This window comes from Belonocnema kinseyi, chromosome 9 (assembly GCF_010883055.1).
Source record: "Belonocnema kinseyi isolate 2016_QV_RU_SX_M_011 chromosome 9, B_treatae_v1, whole genome shotgun sequence".
NCBI classification, from domain to species: Eukaryota; Metazoa; Arthropoda; class Insecta; order Hymenoptera; family Cynipidae; genus Belonocnema; species Belonocnema kinseyi.
In genome coordinates this window covers 103,928,105-103,944,882 of record NC_046665.1, presented here as the reverse complement: position 1 = coordinate 103,944,882, position 16,778 = coordinate 103,928,105, and the positions used below count along the sequence as shown (strand labels likewise).

Sequence of the window (16,778 nt, the reverse complement as noted above, 5' to 3'; positions counted from 1 at the left end):
TATTATCATTTTTTTTTTATTTAATGCATCACAAAATAGTAAAATACATTCTGACTTTTAACTTTTGCACAAAATATAGGCAATTCTGACAATATTGATTTTTGCACAAAATATTCTACCATGCAAAAAAAGTTATATAAAAAAGAGTGTACAATTCCTTTTTTTGTCAAGCAAGGACGCCAAAAGAGGAAACCTTCCTACAGTGGATAGTGCAACCTACAGTAGATAATCAATTATTAAAAACAAAAATTTATGTAAAATAATTAATTTAATTATTGATTAAGACATTATGCGTTTTAATAAATAACAATTAATTATTTTTCTCTTATTTGTGCTCTTAATTAATTATTATCCACTGTGGGCTGCATTATCTACTGTAGGAAGTTTTCTCCTAAACTTTATATTTTATTGAGAAGCCATATTGCGGTACTTTAGAATAAGTTCCTTTTTCAATCTCAGTTGTTTTTTCAAATTTTCCAAATTTTTTAGCTGATCCTCAATGCTTAATTCGACACCTGGTAGTTTTTGTATTTGATTCCTCACGAGATCAAACTTTTTATGCAATTCTTCCGCCCTATGAGCGATTTCCTGACATTGTTTATTTCTCGCCAGACCATCTCTCTGTTCCTTTTCCACATCCCGAAGAATTTTTGAAATTACTGGAATAAATCCAACATCAATATCATTCGCTGATATCACTTCGTTCTTCCTCGGGGTTTCTACGCATATTCCATTTGTTGATAGTATACGTTTAAGAGACGACATTTCAATTTTCGAAATTCTTCTGAAATTAAGTTTATTTTTATGAGATTATTAAAGTTAAATTTTTGGTTAACAAAAATAATTTATTTATGGTTTTGATGGTATTTATGGTTTTCAAGGAAAGAAATTAATTTTCAACTAAAATTATGGATCTTGGACCTAAAAGACAAAGATTTAACCAAATATATGAATTTTTAACTAAAAAGATATACCATCTACCAAATAGTTGAATCTTCAACTGAAAAAAAGCTTCAAACAAAAAATGGGATGCATAAATTTTCAATCAAAGAAATTAATTTTAATACAATAATTATCAACAAAATAGTTACATTTAACGAAATAAAAATGGAATTTAATCGAAGGATTCCAACGTTCAGCCAATTAGTTGCATTTTCGACCACATCGTTAAATTTTAAGTAAAAAATATCAATTTTTAACCAAATAGTTTCACATTCAAATTTTAAGAAACCCAAAAATGGAATAGTTTAATTACGAGTAAACAAAATTAACGTTGAATCAAAAAATAAAAAAGAATTTTTCAAAAGATAAATTTTCAATTAAAGTGATGAATCTTCAACCAAGAAACACAAGTCATTAACCAAATAGTTCAATCCTTCACTAGAAACAAAAATGAAAATTTTAACCCAAAAAAGGAATAGATAAATTTTCAATTAAAGAAATAATTTAAACAAAAATTTATACAAATATTTACATTTTTAACAAAGGAGTTCAACGAAGTAGTTAAATTTTCACCTTAAGAGATAAATTTTCAATAACAAATGTAACATATATATATTTTTTTTGATTTATAAAAAGTGTTAACAAAATCGTTAACTTTTTAACAAAGGAGTTCAGTCTTCAACCCAGTATTAAAATTTGCAACGAAAGAGATGAATTTTCAACACAAAATATTATATTATAAATTTTGAATTAAAAAAAATTAAAAGTAGTTAAATTTTGAAAAAATGAAATTTTACCAAAAGAGTTTAAATTACAGCCAACTAGTTGCATTTTCGACCACATAGCTAAATTTTGACTAATTTCTAGTGAAAAAAATTAATGTTGAATAAAAAAATAAAAATGAATTTCCAACAAAATAGATTTGTTTTGAACGAAACAGATACATTTTTAAGTAAAGTGATGGATTTTAAACCAAACAACGCGAATATTAAACCAAACAGTTGAATCCTCAACTAAAAAAAAACTTTAAACAAAGAAAGGATAAATATAAATTTTCAAATAAAAAAAATAATTGGAAATAAATCTTGACAAAATAGTTGAATTTTTAAAGAAGGAGTTCAGCCTTTACCTAGTAGTTGAATGTTCAATGAAAGAGAGGAATTTTTAATAAAAAAAATTAGATATAAGTTTTAAATTAAAAATTGATTCAAACAAAATAGTTCAATTTAAAAAAAATTATTTAATCAAAGTAAATTAAATTTCAGCCCATTAGTTGCATTTTCGACCTCATAATTAAATTTTGACTAAAAAAGGTTATTTTTTAACCAAGTAGTTTCACTTTGAATTGAAAAAAATTCCAAAAATGGAATAGTTTAATTTCTAGTAGAAAAAATTAATCTTGAATCGAAAAATAAAAAAGGATTTTCAACAAAAGAGATCAATTTTTTACTAAACTGATGAATCTTCAACCAAATAATTGAATTTTATACTAAAGAAATAGAAACTTTAAACGAAAAAGGGAATAGATAAATTTTCACTTTAAAAAATTAAATTAAAAAATGTAAACAAAATAGTTAAATTTTTAACGAGTGTTTCAGCCTTCAACCAAGTAGTTAAATCTCAACGAAAAAAAAGAATTTCCAACAAAAAATAAAATGTATAAATTTTAAATTAACAAAGAAATATTAATTCGAACAAAATAGTTTAATTAAAAAAAAAACGAAATTGAATCAAAGGAGTTCAAATTTCAGCCAATTAGTTGCATTTTCGACCACATAGTTAAATTTTGATTTAAAAAGATAATTTTTTAACCAACTAGTTTCACTTTTAATTGAATAAACAATCCAAAAATGTAATTATTTAATTTCTAGTGAAAAAAATTAATATTCAATCGAAAAATAAAAAGGAATTTTCAACAAAATAGTTTGATTTTCAACGAAAGAGAAAAATTTTCAAATAAGAGATGAATATTCAATCAAACAACACGAGTCGTTAACCAAATAGTTGAATCGTCCACTAAAAATAAAAATTAAATTTATAAAACAAACAAGGAATATATAAATTTTGAATTCAAAAAATGTAAACAAAATATTACATTTTTTAACAAAGGAGTTCAACCTTCAACCAAATGGTTCAATTTTTAACGAAAAAGAGAAATTTTCAACAAAAAATGTACTGTATAAATTATAATTTAAAAAAAATGTATTGAAACAAAATAGTTCAATTAGAAAAAAATTTAATTTGATCAAAGAAGTTCCAACTTCCACCAATTAGTTGCATTTTCGACCACATTGTTAAATTTTAACTAAAAATGATCAATTTCTAACCAAATAGATCCAAATAGATCAATTCTTTAAACAAGGAATAGATAAATTCCGAAAAAAAATTTCAAAAAAAAAAATTATAAGGAAAATAGTTAAATCTTTAACACAGAACCTCAACTTTCAACCAAGTATTTAAATTTTCAAAAAAGGGTGGTATTTTCAATTAAAAATAGAATAGATCAATTTTAAATTAAAAAAAAAAATAATTTCAAACAGAATAATTAAATTGAAAAAAAATTATCAAAGGAGTTTAACTTTCAACCAATTAGTAGTATTTTCAACCACAAAGTGAAATTTTATATGAAAAAGATACATTTTTTACCAAACAGTTTAATTTTCAAAAAATAAAAAGGAATTTTTAAAAAAATAGTTTGGTTTTCAACAAAAGAGATGAATTTTGTACAAAAATTATTATTCTTTAAGCAAAAAAGACTTCTTCAACTACAAAAGAGATATTTTAAACCAATTAAATGAATTTTTAGATAAAAAAGATAAAGTTTTTACTGAATAGTTTAATTTTCAACCGAAAACGATAAATTTTCCAAAAGTGGAGTAGATAAATTTCCAGTGAAAAAAACTAATGTTATCGAAAAATACAAATTAATTTTCTATAAATAGTTTGATTTTCAACGAAAGAGATAAATTTTTAACTAAAATGATGTTTTCAACCAAAAATAGAAAAGTTAAATTTTGAATTGTGTATATTAATTAAAGATTTTTAAAAATAAATTTCCAAGAAAAATTTGCTCTCAATCAATTATCAACGAAGAAAGATTTTTTAATCGAAAGAGAGAAAAGGAATCAACCAAATTGTTGAAATTTTGTGTCAAAAGCGCGAATTTTTCACAAATAACTGAATTTTTAATCCGCAAATATGCATTTTCATTAAAAGGTTATTTTCAAACAAATAGTTAAATTTTCTACTGAAATGCTACAATTTTCAATCCAAAAACGAATTTTCGACAAGACCGAATTTTAAACAGAATAGAATTTCAAAATTCTTTCAAAATTGTTGAATATAAAATCAAGTTGAATTTTCAGATTAACAAATTAATTGTAGAAAAAGAATAATATTTACCTCGAAAATTAATTTCTTTCAATTTTATTATATTGTGTTACTTTTGTTACTTTTATATGTTTTTGTAAATTTAGATTATTATTAAAAATATCGAAAAATGTTGATATCTGAGATAAGAAAATTCTGTGAATAAAGTTGTGGATCTCAACGAAATACATACTTTTGTTTCTACACTTTTTCCCTCAAATTAATAGTTTGAAAGAAAAAATTGTAAAAATGGAGTTTCAGATTCCACTCCTTAAAATCAATTTATGTTTTGCAAAATGTTACACATTTTTTTTTTAATTTAGAAAGTCATTTTCGTCAGTTTTTTAATATTATTTTTAGGAGAAATATGTATATGCAAAAAATACATGTTCAGATGAGATCTACAATATTTATGCACACAATTTTTATCTCAGATGAATTTTTTTAAAACAAAAATCGTTATTACCTTGATTCGTATTAATATACGCTGAAAATAATTTTGATAATTTCAACTAGAATGTAACAGGAAATCTTAGGCTAAGTATCAAGTCAATATTCTTGAGTGACCTTTTCAGAAGTATACCTTCAATTGAAAATAATTCCTTAATTTACGAAAGCACAGATGATTAATAATTTAAATTATCTTACCTTTTTTATCTTGATTAAACGCATATATCTTTCAAATATCTTGAAAAAATATGATTTTCTTGTTTAGATTTTCTGAGAGTTTCGGCAATCGCTACAAGTTTGTAAATTAAGACTGACCTACGATGTGCTATACAAACTGAGTGGAAAGGAAAATTAAAATTGACCTGAACCTTTACTAGCGTTTACAAACAAAAGGAAAAGGAAGAGACACTCATCGAATTATAATAACATTCACCAATTTTGAATTCCTGCATTTTAATCTTGTAATATTCTTAACATAGAGTATTTTAAAAAAATAATCAAACAATATTTCAGATACAAATTTCAATTTTCCAAACTTATTGATTTTAAACAAAAAAAATTACTTTTCTGACTTTAAAATTCCATTTAAAAAAAAATTCGAATTTTTAACAAAATAATTAAATTTTTAACATATTACTTATATTTTCAACCTAAAAAGACGAATTCTCAACAAAAAGTGTAATAGTTGATATTTCAAATAAAGTAGATTCCATTTTTACAGTCTGATCATTTATGATTGAGAAAGTATTAAAATTGTCCGTCCGTCCGTCCGTAAACACGATAACTCTCGAAAAAATGAACGAATCAAATTCATCTTTGGCACACTTTTTTTAAGTCCTAAAAAAAAGGACGAGATCATGAACCAGCCATTTTTGATAAAAATTCAAAAAGTGAGCGCATTTTTAAAATTTTTGAGACAACTTTTTTCTGAATTTTAAAATTCTACGTATGGATATTTATAGTATTAAAAAGAACAAACAATTTATCATAATGACTTTTTTCGATGAAAAGAAAATTCTCAGAGATATAGCGTTTTCAAAATTATTTTAATCAACTGAAAAGCAAAATTTTAAGCCAAAAAACGCATGATATGAAAAAAAGTCAAGAGAAGAAAAATATTTCTTTTTAAAAGACCTATAAGATTATAATGACAAATTTCTGGATTTTCTTCAAAAATCAAAAATTCAAATTTTGATTGCACAAAAAAATAATGAAAAATGAAAAATGAAAAATTCCATTTTGTAGACAAACTATGTAGGATACGAAAAAAAACGAATTAACAAAAATTGTTATCCCAAAAAAGATCTACAAATTCGTTAAGAATGACTTCTTAATAGGAATCGCACCTTTTGTTTTATTCGTGAAAAATAACGTTGAAAAAAAATTTTTTTTTAATGTGTAGAAAAACGACGAGGCGCGCTCAAAATTGCCAGCGTAGCGCGCGATGAGAATGTGCCCAGGAGGCGGGCAGATTTTTTTATTTTTAATCTTATTTTTTACGATTAAAAGAAAATATACTCGTCCTATCGAAAAATTATTAATATTAAATTCATAGATCTTTTTGGACAAACAACTTTTGTCTATGAATTTTAGTTCATACCTTGTGTCGTTTTTTCAAAAAAAATTAATATTTTTATTTTGAATGTTATTTTTTACGACTAAAGCAAAAACTACGTGCCCTATCAAAAATTATAGCTCTTTTTTGTATGAACAAGTTTTGTCTAATTTTTTTCGTATAGCTTGTGTCGAAAAGTGATTCATTATAAATCTGTAGTTATTTCCAGGGCGCGTAATTTGAGCTTTTTAATTTTTTTCGTATCTTGCATAGTTTGACCAAAAAATTAAATTTTTGGATTTTTCATTATTTTTGGTACGATCAAATTTGAGATGTTCAACTTTTTGACCAAATTGAAAAAGTTGTTATCATAATCTTGTAGAGCTTTCAAAAAGAAACTTTTTTCTTCTCCAGACTTTTCTCGTATCATGCGTTGTTTGGCTTAAATTGTACATTTTAGTGTTTTTTTTTATTTTGAAAATGCTGCAACTCCAGTAATTTTTGATTTTTCGAAAACAGTCATTGGGATAAATTGTTAAATTTGTTGAAAACTATGAATAACCGCACAGAGAATTTTGGAATTTTTAAAAAAGTGGTCTCAAAAATATTCAAAATATCCCCACTTTTTGAATTTTCATTCAAAATGGCTGGCTACTGGAGTTGACCTTTAGTTTAGGACACTAAACGAGTGTACCAAAGGAAAATCTAATAGATTAATTTTTTCAAAAGTGATCGTGTTCACAGACAGAAAGACATACATACAGACATACAGACAGACACTTTCGTAAAAACCTGTTTTTCGGATTCAGGGCGTCTCAAAACGTAAACATTTGACAAAAACTGGGGGGGTCAAATTTTACACAAATCTAATAGCTTCTCTCATGAGAAAGTAAAAAGACGAATTCTGAACAAGTAGCGATTTGCCATTCATGAAAGTAAAACAGATCATCTAAATTTAAAATCATGAAGATTATTGGTCTAACTAAAGAGGAAAATCTTAAACTAAAAAAGATCCACAACAAATCTAAAGTAACATTTTCAGTTTAAGAAATTAATTTTAAACAACAAGAAAACCAATTTTCAACTAAACAGTTAAATTTTTAGCCAAAGAAAATAAAAAAAATGAAACCAGCCTTCATTCAAAAAAATAAATTTTAAATGCAAAAAGACGAATTTTCAATTTTAAACCATATATTTATATTTTTATCAAAGAAAAACGATGAATGATTTTTAAACAAAAAGTAAATTTTCTACGAAATTAGTTTAATTTTCAACGAAAAAGATGATTGTTTAACAAAGCAGTTGAAATTTCAACCAAGAACGATGACTTTTTAACAAAGTTGCTGAATTTTCAAACAATTTAAAAGTAAAAAGATAATTTTTAAGAGGACGCAACTGTAAAAAAGCATGTACAAAAAAAAAGGACTGATAAAAATATTATATCAGGGTTAACGTAAAATTTCATTTTAAAAATTCTCCCATGTTTCCTTAACCAATTTTTCATTTTCGCTGACTACTAATATTTAAAAGCGTAACATTTTCAGCCTAGAATATCTTATGAGCATAATAAAACAATTAAAAATTAATACTGGAAAGTTAAAAATTTATTCTTCATAATTATTCAAAGTCAGATATAAGTGAAGGAATTTTAGTAAAAGCTTGTAAGTAATAAAGAAATTGAAATATAAAGATTAATAGAATTTATAAAATCCTTAAAATAAAACAAAATTGGATTTTTCTCATAAAAATTTTCATAAATAATTCGTAAAAAATAATAAAAAATTGTTTTCTCATAAAATAATTGTTAAACTAATAAGACAAAAACGAACAGATAATTTTTCAAGGAAAAACTTAATTTATAGATTGCTAAATCGAATGGCGCTATTAGTTTTTACGAATCTCGCATTTTTAAAGAATTTAAACATTAAAATTTTTCTTACAATAATGTGAGATGGAATTTTAGAGAATTTTTGAGCAAATAAAATGTTTTTTTTTTAAGTAGCACTAACATTGTTTTATGAAAAACCTCTTAAAGTATAAGCTCAAATTTATTTTAAATATACCACTGAAACTAAATGGCGTCTCTCGTGTAGCGCATGCGTATAGACGTTATATTTGTCCTAGAGATTTTTCGTTTATGAATAAGTGGATTCTCACTTGAATTTATTGCAAGTTAAATCATTTTAGTTACTGATATTATTATTAATGTCTGTTCAATTTCTTTAAAATGCGTAAGTTTTAGTTTAATAATGAAGAATAAGTGAATATAGTTAGAAGGAAACAGATAAAGTGTCCTTGAAAAAAGTTAGGTTAACTAAAATGTATGTGAATAAAAATTAAATAAACAAAATAAGTAAATTGTTAATAAATTTGTAAATAATAATTTAATATTAAATTAATATTAAATATTCTATTCATAAATATGAAAAAAATTATTTAATAATTTAATTTAATTGATTTGAAAATCTACTACATGCAGAATCACCAAAGTCGCCTTGATTCTAAGGAATATTTATGCGCTTTTTAGTTATTATGGTTAAATGTAATTGGATCTAACGTTCATTCGATTTTTACACATCTGTATTTTAACATGTATTAATTAATTTATAATTTGATTTCAATAAAATTCTCTTCGTTGTAAAATCCTTTTTTAAATTTATTTTAAACTACCATTTAAATCATTTAGTATTGAAAATGACAAAGTATAAACTTGTTATTTTCTAATAATAATAAGTTATTTACTAAAATAAACTATTTGTTCGATACAGTTTAATTTTTTTTAATTAAAAATTTGTTAAAAATATTTATCTGTATTATTATTGATAATATTTATTGAATAAAAATAGACCTGCGCTTTTCGGCACATGCGCAGTTGCAAAAGAGCTCACAGCGCCCTTATAATTACAAGGTCGAGCAGCCAAAGAACTTCGCCTGACAAAAATAACGTGAAGGCCGCTGTAGAAGTGGGGACACTCCAGCATTTCAAAAAAGTTCGCAAATGTAATAAGATGTAAAATTAAAGACTATAAACTTGAATCAAAAATATTTTCAATTAATGAAAGGAACTGGGAATATAAATAAATAAAAACATTAAAAATTAAATTTTAAGACATATATTACAGGTTCTAAAGTTTTTAATAAGTGTTAAAACATTGTGTTCAAGCAGTGCAGTTAATAAAATTGAAATAAATGTGTTTGAAAAAGATTTCGTCTGAGGTCCAGTTCCAGTTCGATGTTCATTTGGAGGACTTAGGAAATGGCCTTAAGTGTGGTTGAGGACGGTGGTGCAGCGCCTTTTCTCGCGAATCCAGCTCCTTATGAAAAAATAGTAATAAATCAAATAAATCCAAAACAGATTAATAATTTCCAGTAAATTTATTATTACAATAAATTATTAATAGAAACTGCTTTTCAGGTAAGCACAAAGTATTTTAATTATTATTTAAGAAATTCAAATATAAAAACATAAAAAATAATTTATTTATTTCTGTTGATAGAAATTACCATGAGTGAAGCTGCTAGTGAAATTCTTTGGTGGTGCGCCTGGAGGTGGGCCTCCAGGTGGTGGTGGTCCTGGGGGGTTTGGTTTCTGAAATGAAATAAATGACACATTAATAAAATTAGGAAAAAATTATACACTTTTATACTGAATATTTTGAATTAAAAAATAATCCTTTCTGGCTGAAAATTCAACTATCTGGTTGAAAATTTGGTTTTATTCTGCAAAAGATCTTTTTTTTTTTGAAAATTCGTCTTTTTGAATTAAAAAATACAATAGTTTGGCTGAAAAGTCATCTCTTTCGTTGAAAATTTATCTATTTTTTTTTAAACGATGTTTATTAGTTGGGATTATTATTATATTTTATTATTATTTTATTATTATAATTTTTGTTAAAAATTGAAATTTTTCATTGAAAATTGATCTTTTCTAGTTGGTAATGCAAGTATTTAGTATTAAAATAATTTATTTTTGTGAAAAATGTGTATTTAGTGGTAGAAAATTAATTTACTTCGTTGAAAATTGATCCTTTTTGGTTTAAAATGCAACTATGAGTTTAAATATTAATCTTTTCTTGCTTAGGGATTTAACTATTTTATAAATAATTCATCGTTTTTAGCTAAAAAATCCACTACTTGATTTAAAGTTGAACTTGTCAAAATGTTGTTTTTTTCTTGTTAAAGATTCATCATTCAAGTTAAAAATGTAATTATTTGCTTGAAAAAGGACCTTTTTTTGAAAATTCAACTATTTTGGTGGAAACCTTAAATATTTGGTTAGAAATTTCAAAATTAATTATTTGTGTTCATAATATTAATCATATGTATTATATTTTTCCTTTAAAATTAATTTTCTTTATTGAAAGTTTTTTTTTAACTGAAGATTTAACTATTCCATTTTTTGTAGAAAATATATTGGTGAAAAATGAATTATGGTTCAAAAATTAAATGTTTGGTTTATAATTTACGTATCTTGTTACAAGTTTCTTTATTAGTCGTAGAAAATCAATTTTTTGTTAGGAATGCTACTGTTTCGTTTAAAACTAAACTGTTTTTGATTTAATATAAAAATATGTTTTCGTTTAAATATCTACTTTTACATTTTTCGTTAAAAATTTTTATTTTTTTATTTAAAATTGAACTGCTTTGTTGATATTTTGTTTTTTCTGGGTAACAAATTAATCTTTTAAATGGAAATTGCACAGTTTGGTTGAAAATCAAGTTTGAAAAAATATATTTTTGAGTTGAAAATTCGACTGTTTTGTTGAAAATTCGATATTTCTATTTAAATTTTGTATATAATAAAAATTTATTTTTTTTTTGGTAGGAATTTAATCTTCTTGGTCGAAAATTCAATCGTTTGGTTGAAAATACACTTTTTATAAATTCACATTTTTAATTTAAAAATTTAACTGCTCTGTAGAAAACTCATCTTGTTTGGCTAAAAAAATCAAAAATGTAGTAGAAAATTGAACTCCTTTTTTGAAAATGCGATATTTTAATTACAAATTTTGTTTTTGTAACGAAAATGTAACTATTGCATTTTTGGTTAGAAATATATCTTTTTTGTTTTGAAAATTAAAATATTTAGTTGAAAATGTACGTTATTTGTTGAAAATTTGCCTTTTTTGGCATAAAATTATCTTCTTCGCAGAAAATTAACTTTTTTTTGGAAATACGTATCTTTAAGTTAAAACTTCAACTATTTTGTAGAAAAAACTATTAGATTAAACATTCGATATTTGTATTTTAAACATTTGGTTTTGTAGTACAAATTCAACTGTTGCTGTTTTGATTAAAAATGGATCTTTTTCAGTTTAAAAATTAAACTATTAATTTGAAAATAAACATATTTTATTCATTGAAATTTTTTGTATCAACTTGTTTAAGATTTGACTATTTGTTTGATAATTCATGTATTTCTCTTGCAAATCTTTTTTTGTTGTAGAAAATCATTTTTTATCAAAAGCGCAACTAATTTGATGAAAATAATTTTATTGATTGATTAAAACGAAATTTTTTATTTAAATATTCACTTCTTGGAAATTCGTATTTTTTTGAGGCTAAAAATGTCTTTTTTATACTGAATTATTAACTAATTGTTTAAAAATTCAACTGTTTAGTTCAAAATTTACTTTTTTTTGTTGAAAATACAATTTTTTGTAGGAAAATTTGGTAGAAAATGAAACTGTTTGGTAAAAAATTATTTTTGTTTTTTAAAAACGAATCTCTAGTAATAAAAGTTACTATTAAGTGACTATAAGTTACTATTGTATTGTTGATTAAAAATAGTTTTCTGTTAGTTTGAAAATTCGACTATTAAGTAAAGAATTTATGCTATTTGCTAAAAATTTGTCTTTTTTAATATAAAATTATCTTCTTGGTTGCAAATTCGAATGTTTGGTTGATATTTTATGTATTTTATTTAAAATTTTGTTGGTTTATGCAAGCCCCCTAAAAGTAAAGAGCTTAAAAAAATAACTCACATTAGTTATAAATAATATGAAATATTTTTATAAATACTTCGTTTATTTTTTCGAGTCAAACAATATAAATTTAAACTACATATTTATAATTTAATAATATAGATATCAAATTCGGTGATCATAAATAATAATATCAGAATAAGTTGATAATGGGATAATAATTATTAATTAAATATTAACTAATTAACTCACAGCCAAAGCAACCACAATCATGCAGATGAATGCAAATAAGAGAGCGAACTTCATTTTTGCTATTTGTTTTCGTTGCGCCACTGTTACCCTCACTGCCCCTTTTATACCAGAGCTCGTCACAATGACTGACTTTTATAATTGTAAAAATTGTCGCTGATGTTTTTGCAGATTTTATTATTCAGGTCAGATAAAATCTCATGAGTGGGACATTACCGTTAATTTTACATAAGTAATGACACTTTTTAGCCTTTTTAAATTTTTTCTCACTCAAATGCAATGGACAACATATAGAAACCTAATTAGAACGCATAAAAAAAGAATGACCAACGAATTCGTCTCTTCCTGAAACTTTAGCTGTGCAAGGTTAAACACAATGAATTCGTTTTTTTTTTTTGTTATATTTTGTCTGATATTATGTAAGAGGCGAAAAGTGACCGACTCGCCAGACTGATTTTCTTCGCAATTGCAATTTTTTGTTTGTTACAATTTTAAACATTAATTTTAAATGGGCCGAAAGTACATCTATCATTTTTAAATAAAATGGTTTGAAATTGAATAATTTGCATTTGAAAGTGCTTGAAATCGAAACATTTTTAATCAGAAGCTCGCAAAATTGAAAAAGTTCAGACTAAACTTTTAAATATTGGAAAATTTCAAAACGTTGATAATTTAATATTTCAGACCAGGGGTTTGAAAATTAGATCATTTAAAATTTACAGAAATTTAATTTATATTATTTCTGATTAAAATTATTCAAAATTGAAATAGTTTCCTGAATAGTTTAGTTTTAATTTTACACAGTTATTATAAATTTGATCATCAGTAAATGCACGAGCGAATTCACGTCTCTGGATTTTTATTTCCTGAAATTGAAATTATAAACAATTTAAAAATCCATTTTTTAACTTATTTTTTAATTTTTTAATTTTGAAACAATGAATAATATTTTTGAGTTGAAACAGTTTTAGATTATGTACAATTTTCGAAATAGGAAAATTTTTGAAGTATAATGAAAAGAATTAAACTTGTATCATTTTTAATTCAAAGCCTTCAAAACTGAAACCTCTAATTTTGAATTGAAAAATTTTAAATCAGAAACTCTCAAAATTGAAACACTTCTGACTACGATTGTTAAAATTGGATAATTTCATTAGAAAGGAATTGAAATTGTATCATTTTTAATCCAAAGCGTTCAAAATTGAAAACTTTTATTTTGATTTGGAGAATCTCGAAATTGAATGATTACAGTAGAAAATTTCGATAATTAGACAATTCAAAAACATTAAAAACGAACAATTTTCAGATTAGAATGATATAAATTAAATAATTTAAAATCCAAAGAAATTGAAATTGCATTACTCCTATTTTTTATTGGACAATTTAAAAATTAATTATTATACCAATTTTTAAATATAACGAGATTTTTTATTTTTGAAACAATAATGATTGTTTAAAGCTTTAAAATCGAAATTATTAATTTTAATTAATAATTTCGATTCTAAAACGCTTGAAATTTTGAAAAATAAAATATATAAAAATATATTTAATTGAAAAAAATCCAAATCTAACAATTTTAGATTGGCTAAAATTTTGAAAAAGAATAATGTTTCGAATATAATAAAAAGGAATTGAACTTTAAAATAAATATAAAAGCAATCAAGCAATTTTATATCAGGTAAAATTTTGAAAAAAGGAATATATTTCAAGTATTATAAAAAGTGATTTAACTTCTATAAGATTTAAATAAAAGCATTTCAAATTAAATAATTTTGATTTAAAATTATTTTTAATTAAACAACTTTTAATCAAAAACGCTCAACATTTGAACATTTCAGTCTAAAATTTTGAAAATTACGTAATTTCAATACGTTATAAATGGAATATTTTCAGATAAGGATTTTGAAAATTAGATATAAAAAATTCAAATGAATTGAAAGTATATTATCTATTATTAAAAGCGTTGAAAATTTAATACTTTAACATTTTAACTTTTGATATTAAAGCATATTTAGTTCGAAGTAATCAAAATTCGATCATTTTTCATTGAAAACTAAATTGGATGTTTCAAAGTGTCCGAAATTCACTTTTTTATTACATAAAATTATATAATTGAAAGTACAACTTTGTTATTAATTAATTATATTAATTTTATTTTTAATTTCACACAGTAGTTAAAAAACTAACCAACTCTAATTTACGAGCGTGTTCTAAATTAAAAAGAAATATATTTAAAACCATTTTGAATTAAAAATTTCTAAATCAAAAAATATTAGATTAGGCAAAATTAAAAAAGGAATAATATTTCCAATATAATAAAAAGGAATTGAACTTGTATCAATTCTGAATAAAAGCGTTCACAATAAAATAATATACATTTGAAAGTGCTTTTGAATTGAAAATTTTCAAATCACAAGCTCTCACAATTGAAAAATTTCATACAAAAATGTTGAAAATTTTATTAGAAAGGAATTGAAATTGTATCATTTTTAATTCGAAGAGATGAAAATTAAACAATTTTATCTTGAATTGAAGGATCTAAAAATTTAATGATTTCAAATTGATATTTAGAAATTAAGAGAATTTCAAAAGTTAATTTTCAGATTAGAATTTTGTAAATTAAATCATTCAAAATTGAAAGTAATTGAAATTGTATTACTTCTTTAAAACAGTATTCAAATTTGAATAATTAAAATTTTTTAACTTTTTGATTTAAATTATTTTCAATTTGAAGCGAATAAGATTTGACAATTTTAAATTTAAAAAAAAATGGAATGTGTCAAAGTTTCTGCAATTTTAGAAATGAAAAATAATGATGTAATAATTGTTATTTATCATTTTTTATTTTTTATTTTACTCATTAGTTATAAAATGGACCAACAGGAGATTCACAAGCGCATTTAGGTTTCTGGATTTTTATTTCCAAACATTAAACATATAAACAATTACAAAAAACATTATTAAAGAAATTTCTAAATAATATTAAGTCTTTCAAATTTTTGAAATATTAATATTTTTAAATCATTTTATACTATTCATTAATAATTTCGAGTTAGAAATTCTTGAAATTAATTTTATATATATATTTGCATCATTTCTAATTTAAAGTTATCAAAATAGATCAATTTTATATTCAAATTTAAGAAATTTAAATGAGATTAAAATAAAATTTAAAATCCTCTTTAACGTCCAATAATCAATTTGATGTGCAGAATTCCTGAAAATGAAACCAAGAATCCATCTTCCAAATTTGAACAAACACCATAAAATTGGACTATTATAATCTGAAAAAAGATAACAATTTTCTTAAACAAGAAAACAAAAAATTCTTTTTTTGGACAAAAATAAAAAAAGGAAATATGAAAAGGCAACCGACCAAATCCCCTTTTTACTTATTTAGTCTTTTTTAAATTTGATCGTATAAAATTCAAATTGAATAATTAGAAATTTAAAACTTTTAAATTTAAATAATTTTCTATTCGAATCGATTAATATTTGATAATTTGCAATTGCAAGCTAAATTAAACCTTTCAACAGTTCTGAAATTCTAGAATCTGACATGTTTATTGCATAAACAAATATCAAATTTAGTACTTAAATTTTTTATTGCTTAATTTTCTTTGTTTTATTTTTAATTTTACATTTACTAATTTAAAAAATATAAACAATTTAAAAAAAATATTAGTAAAGAAATTTTTGAATGCAAGGCATTTTTGGAACTTTTGAAACAGTGGTTAATAATTTTTAATTATTCAATTTGAATCTTAAAGAATCCAATTTTCAAAATCCTAATCTCAAAATATGTAATTTTTAACGTTTTAAAATTTTAGGTTATCTATTTTTATCAATTAATTAGGCATGCACTTATTTATACTTTGCCTTTAGGGCATGTGACACAGCTAAATACCTATATTACCAGCCTCACTTTTTCAGTTCACTGAATGTTTTTTTGAACCTAAGAACTTTTTTTGTGAATAAAATATCCAGCTGAAACTTTGCAAAATGTATTAGAGTACAATAAAGTACGTTTAGGTACTGCATTTTGGTAGGAACGTCACTGAAAATTATTTCATCTTTTTTCTGAATCTCCACATTTTTTGAACGTTGGAACTTTTTTATACATAAAATATCGGTCTCAAACTTTGAGAAATGCAAGAGCCGAAATAAAACTACGTTTGAGTACAAATCTTAATAATAAAAGATGTAAAAAAATATATTTCAACTATCAATTCCATCGGCATCAGCCGGTAACGTTGTACACGAAAATACGAACCCTGGCGGCCACTAGA

The 16,778-nt window shown here is 23.4% G+C and overlaps 2 protein-coding genes across 3 annotated transcripts; both read right to left on the bottom strand.

Annotated features, from left to right (window-relative positions):
- Positions 1 to 5,116, bottom strand: LOC117180371 (mediator of RNA polymerase II transcription subunit 9-like). 2 transcript variants are annotated; one of them, XM_033372845.1, is made up of 2 exons: positions 4,960 to 5,116; positions 1 to 781 (listed from the first exon to the last, which is right to left on the bottom strand). In XM_033372845.1, the coding sequence occupies exon 2, from the start codon at positions 763 to 765 to the stop codon at positions 406 to 408; it is 360 nt and encodes a 119-aa protein (XP_033228736.1). In that variant the 5' UTR covers positions 766 to 781; positions 4,960 to 5,116; the 3' UTR covers positions 1 to 405. The 2 variants fall into 2 exon arrangements, with proteins under 2 accessions (XP_033228736.1, XP_033228735.1); XM_033372844.1 differs by having other exon boundaries at positions 3 to 784; positions 4,960 to 5,113.
- A 4,297-nt stretch (positions 5,117 to 9,413) lies between these two features.
- Positions 9,414 to 12,575, bottom strand: LOC117179995 (mediator of RNA polymerase II transcription subunit 19-like). The gene is made up of 3 exons (XM_033372266.1): positions 12,493 to 12,575; positions 9,821 to 9,905; positions 9,414 to 9,630 (listed from the first exon to the last, which is right to left on the bottom strand). The coding sequence occupies exons 1-3, from the start codon at positions 12,544 to 12,546 to the stop codon at positions 9,566 to 9,568; spliced, it is 204 nt and encodes a 67-aa protein (XP_033228157.1). The 5' UTR covers positions 12,547 to 12,575; the 3' UTR covers positions 9,414 to 9,565.
- Positions 12,576 to 16,778: the final 4,203 nt, after the last annotated feature.

Bases quoted from the DNA above. Each gene is read 5' to 3' on its own strand.
- LOC117180371 (XM_033372845.1), bottom strand. From the start codon at position 765: ATGTCGTCTCTTAAACGTATACTATCAACAAATGGAATATGCGTAGAA.
- LOC117179995 (XM_033372266.1), bottom strand. From the start codon at position 12,546: ATGAAGTTCGCTCTCTTATTTGCATTCATCTGCATGATTGTGGTTGCT. The intron at 9,906-12,492 runs GTGAGTTAATTA...ATTTCATTTCAG, and splicing joins TGATTGTGGTTGCTTTGGCT to AAACCAAACCCCCCAGGACC. The intron at 9,631-9,820 runs GTAATTTCTATC...TTTTTTCATAAG, and splicing joins CACTAGCAGCTTCACTCATG to GAGCTGGATTCGCGAGAAAA.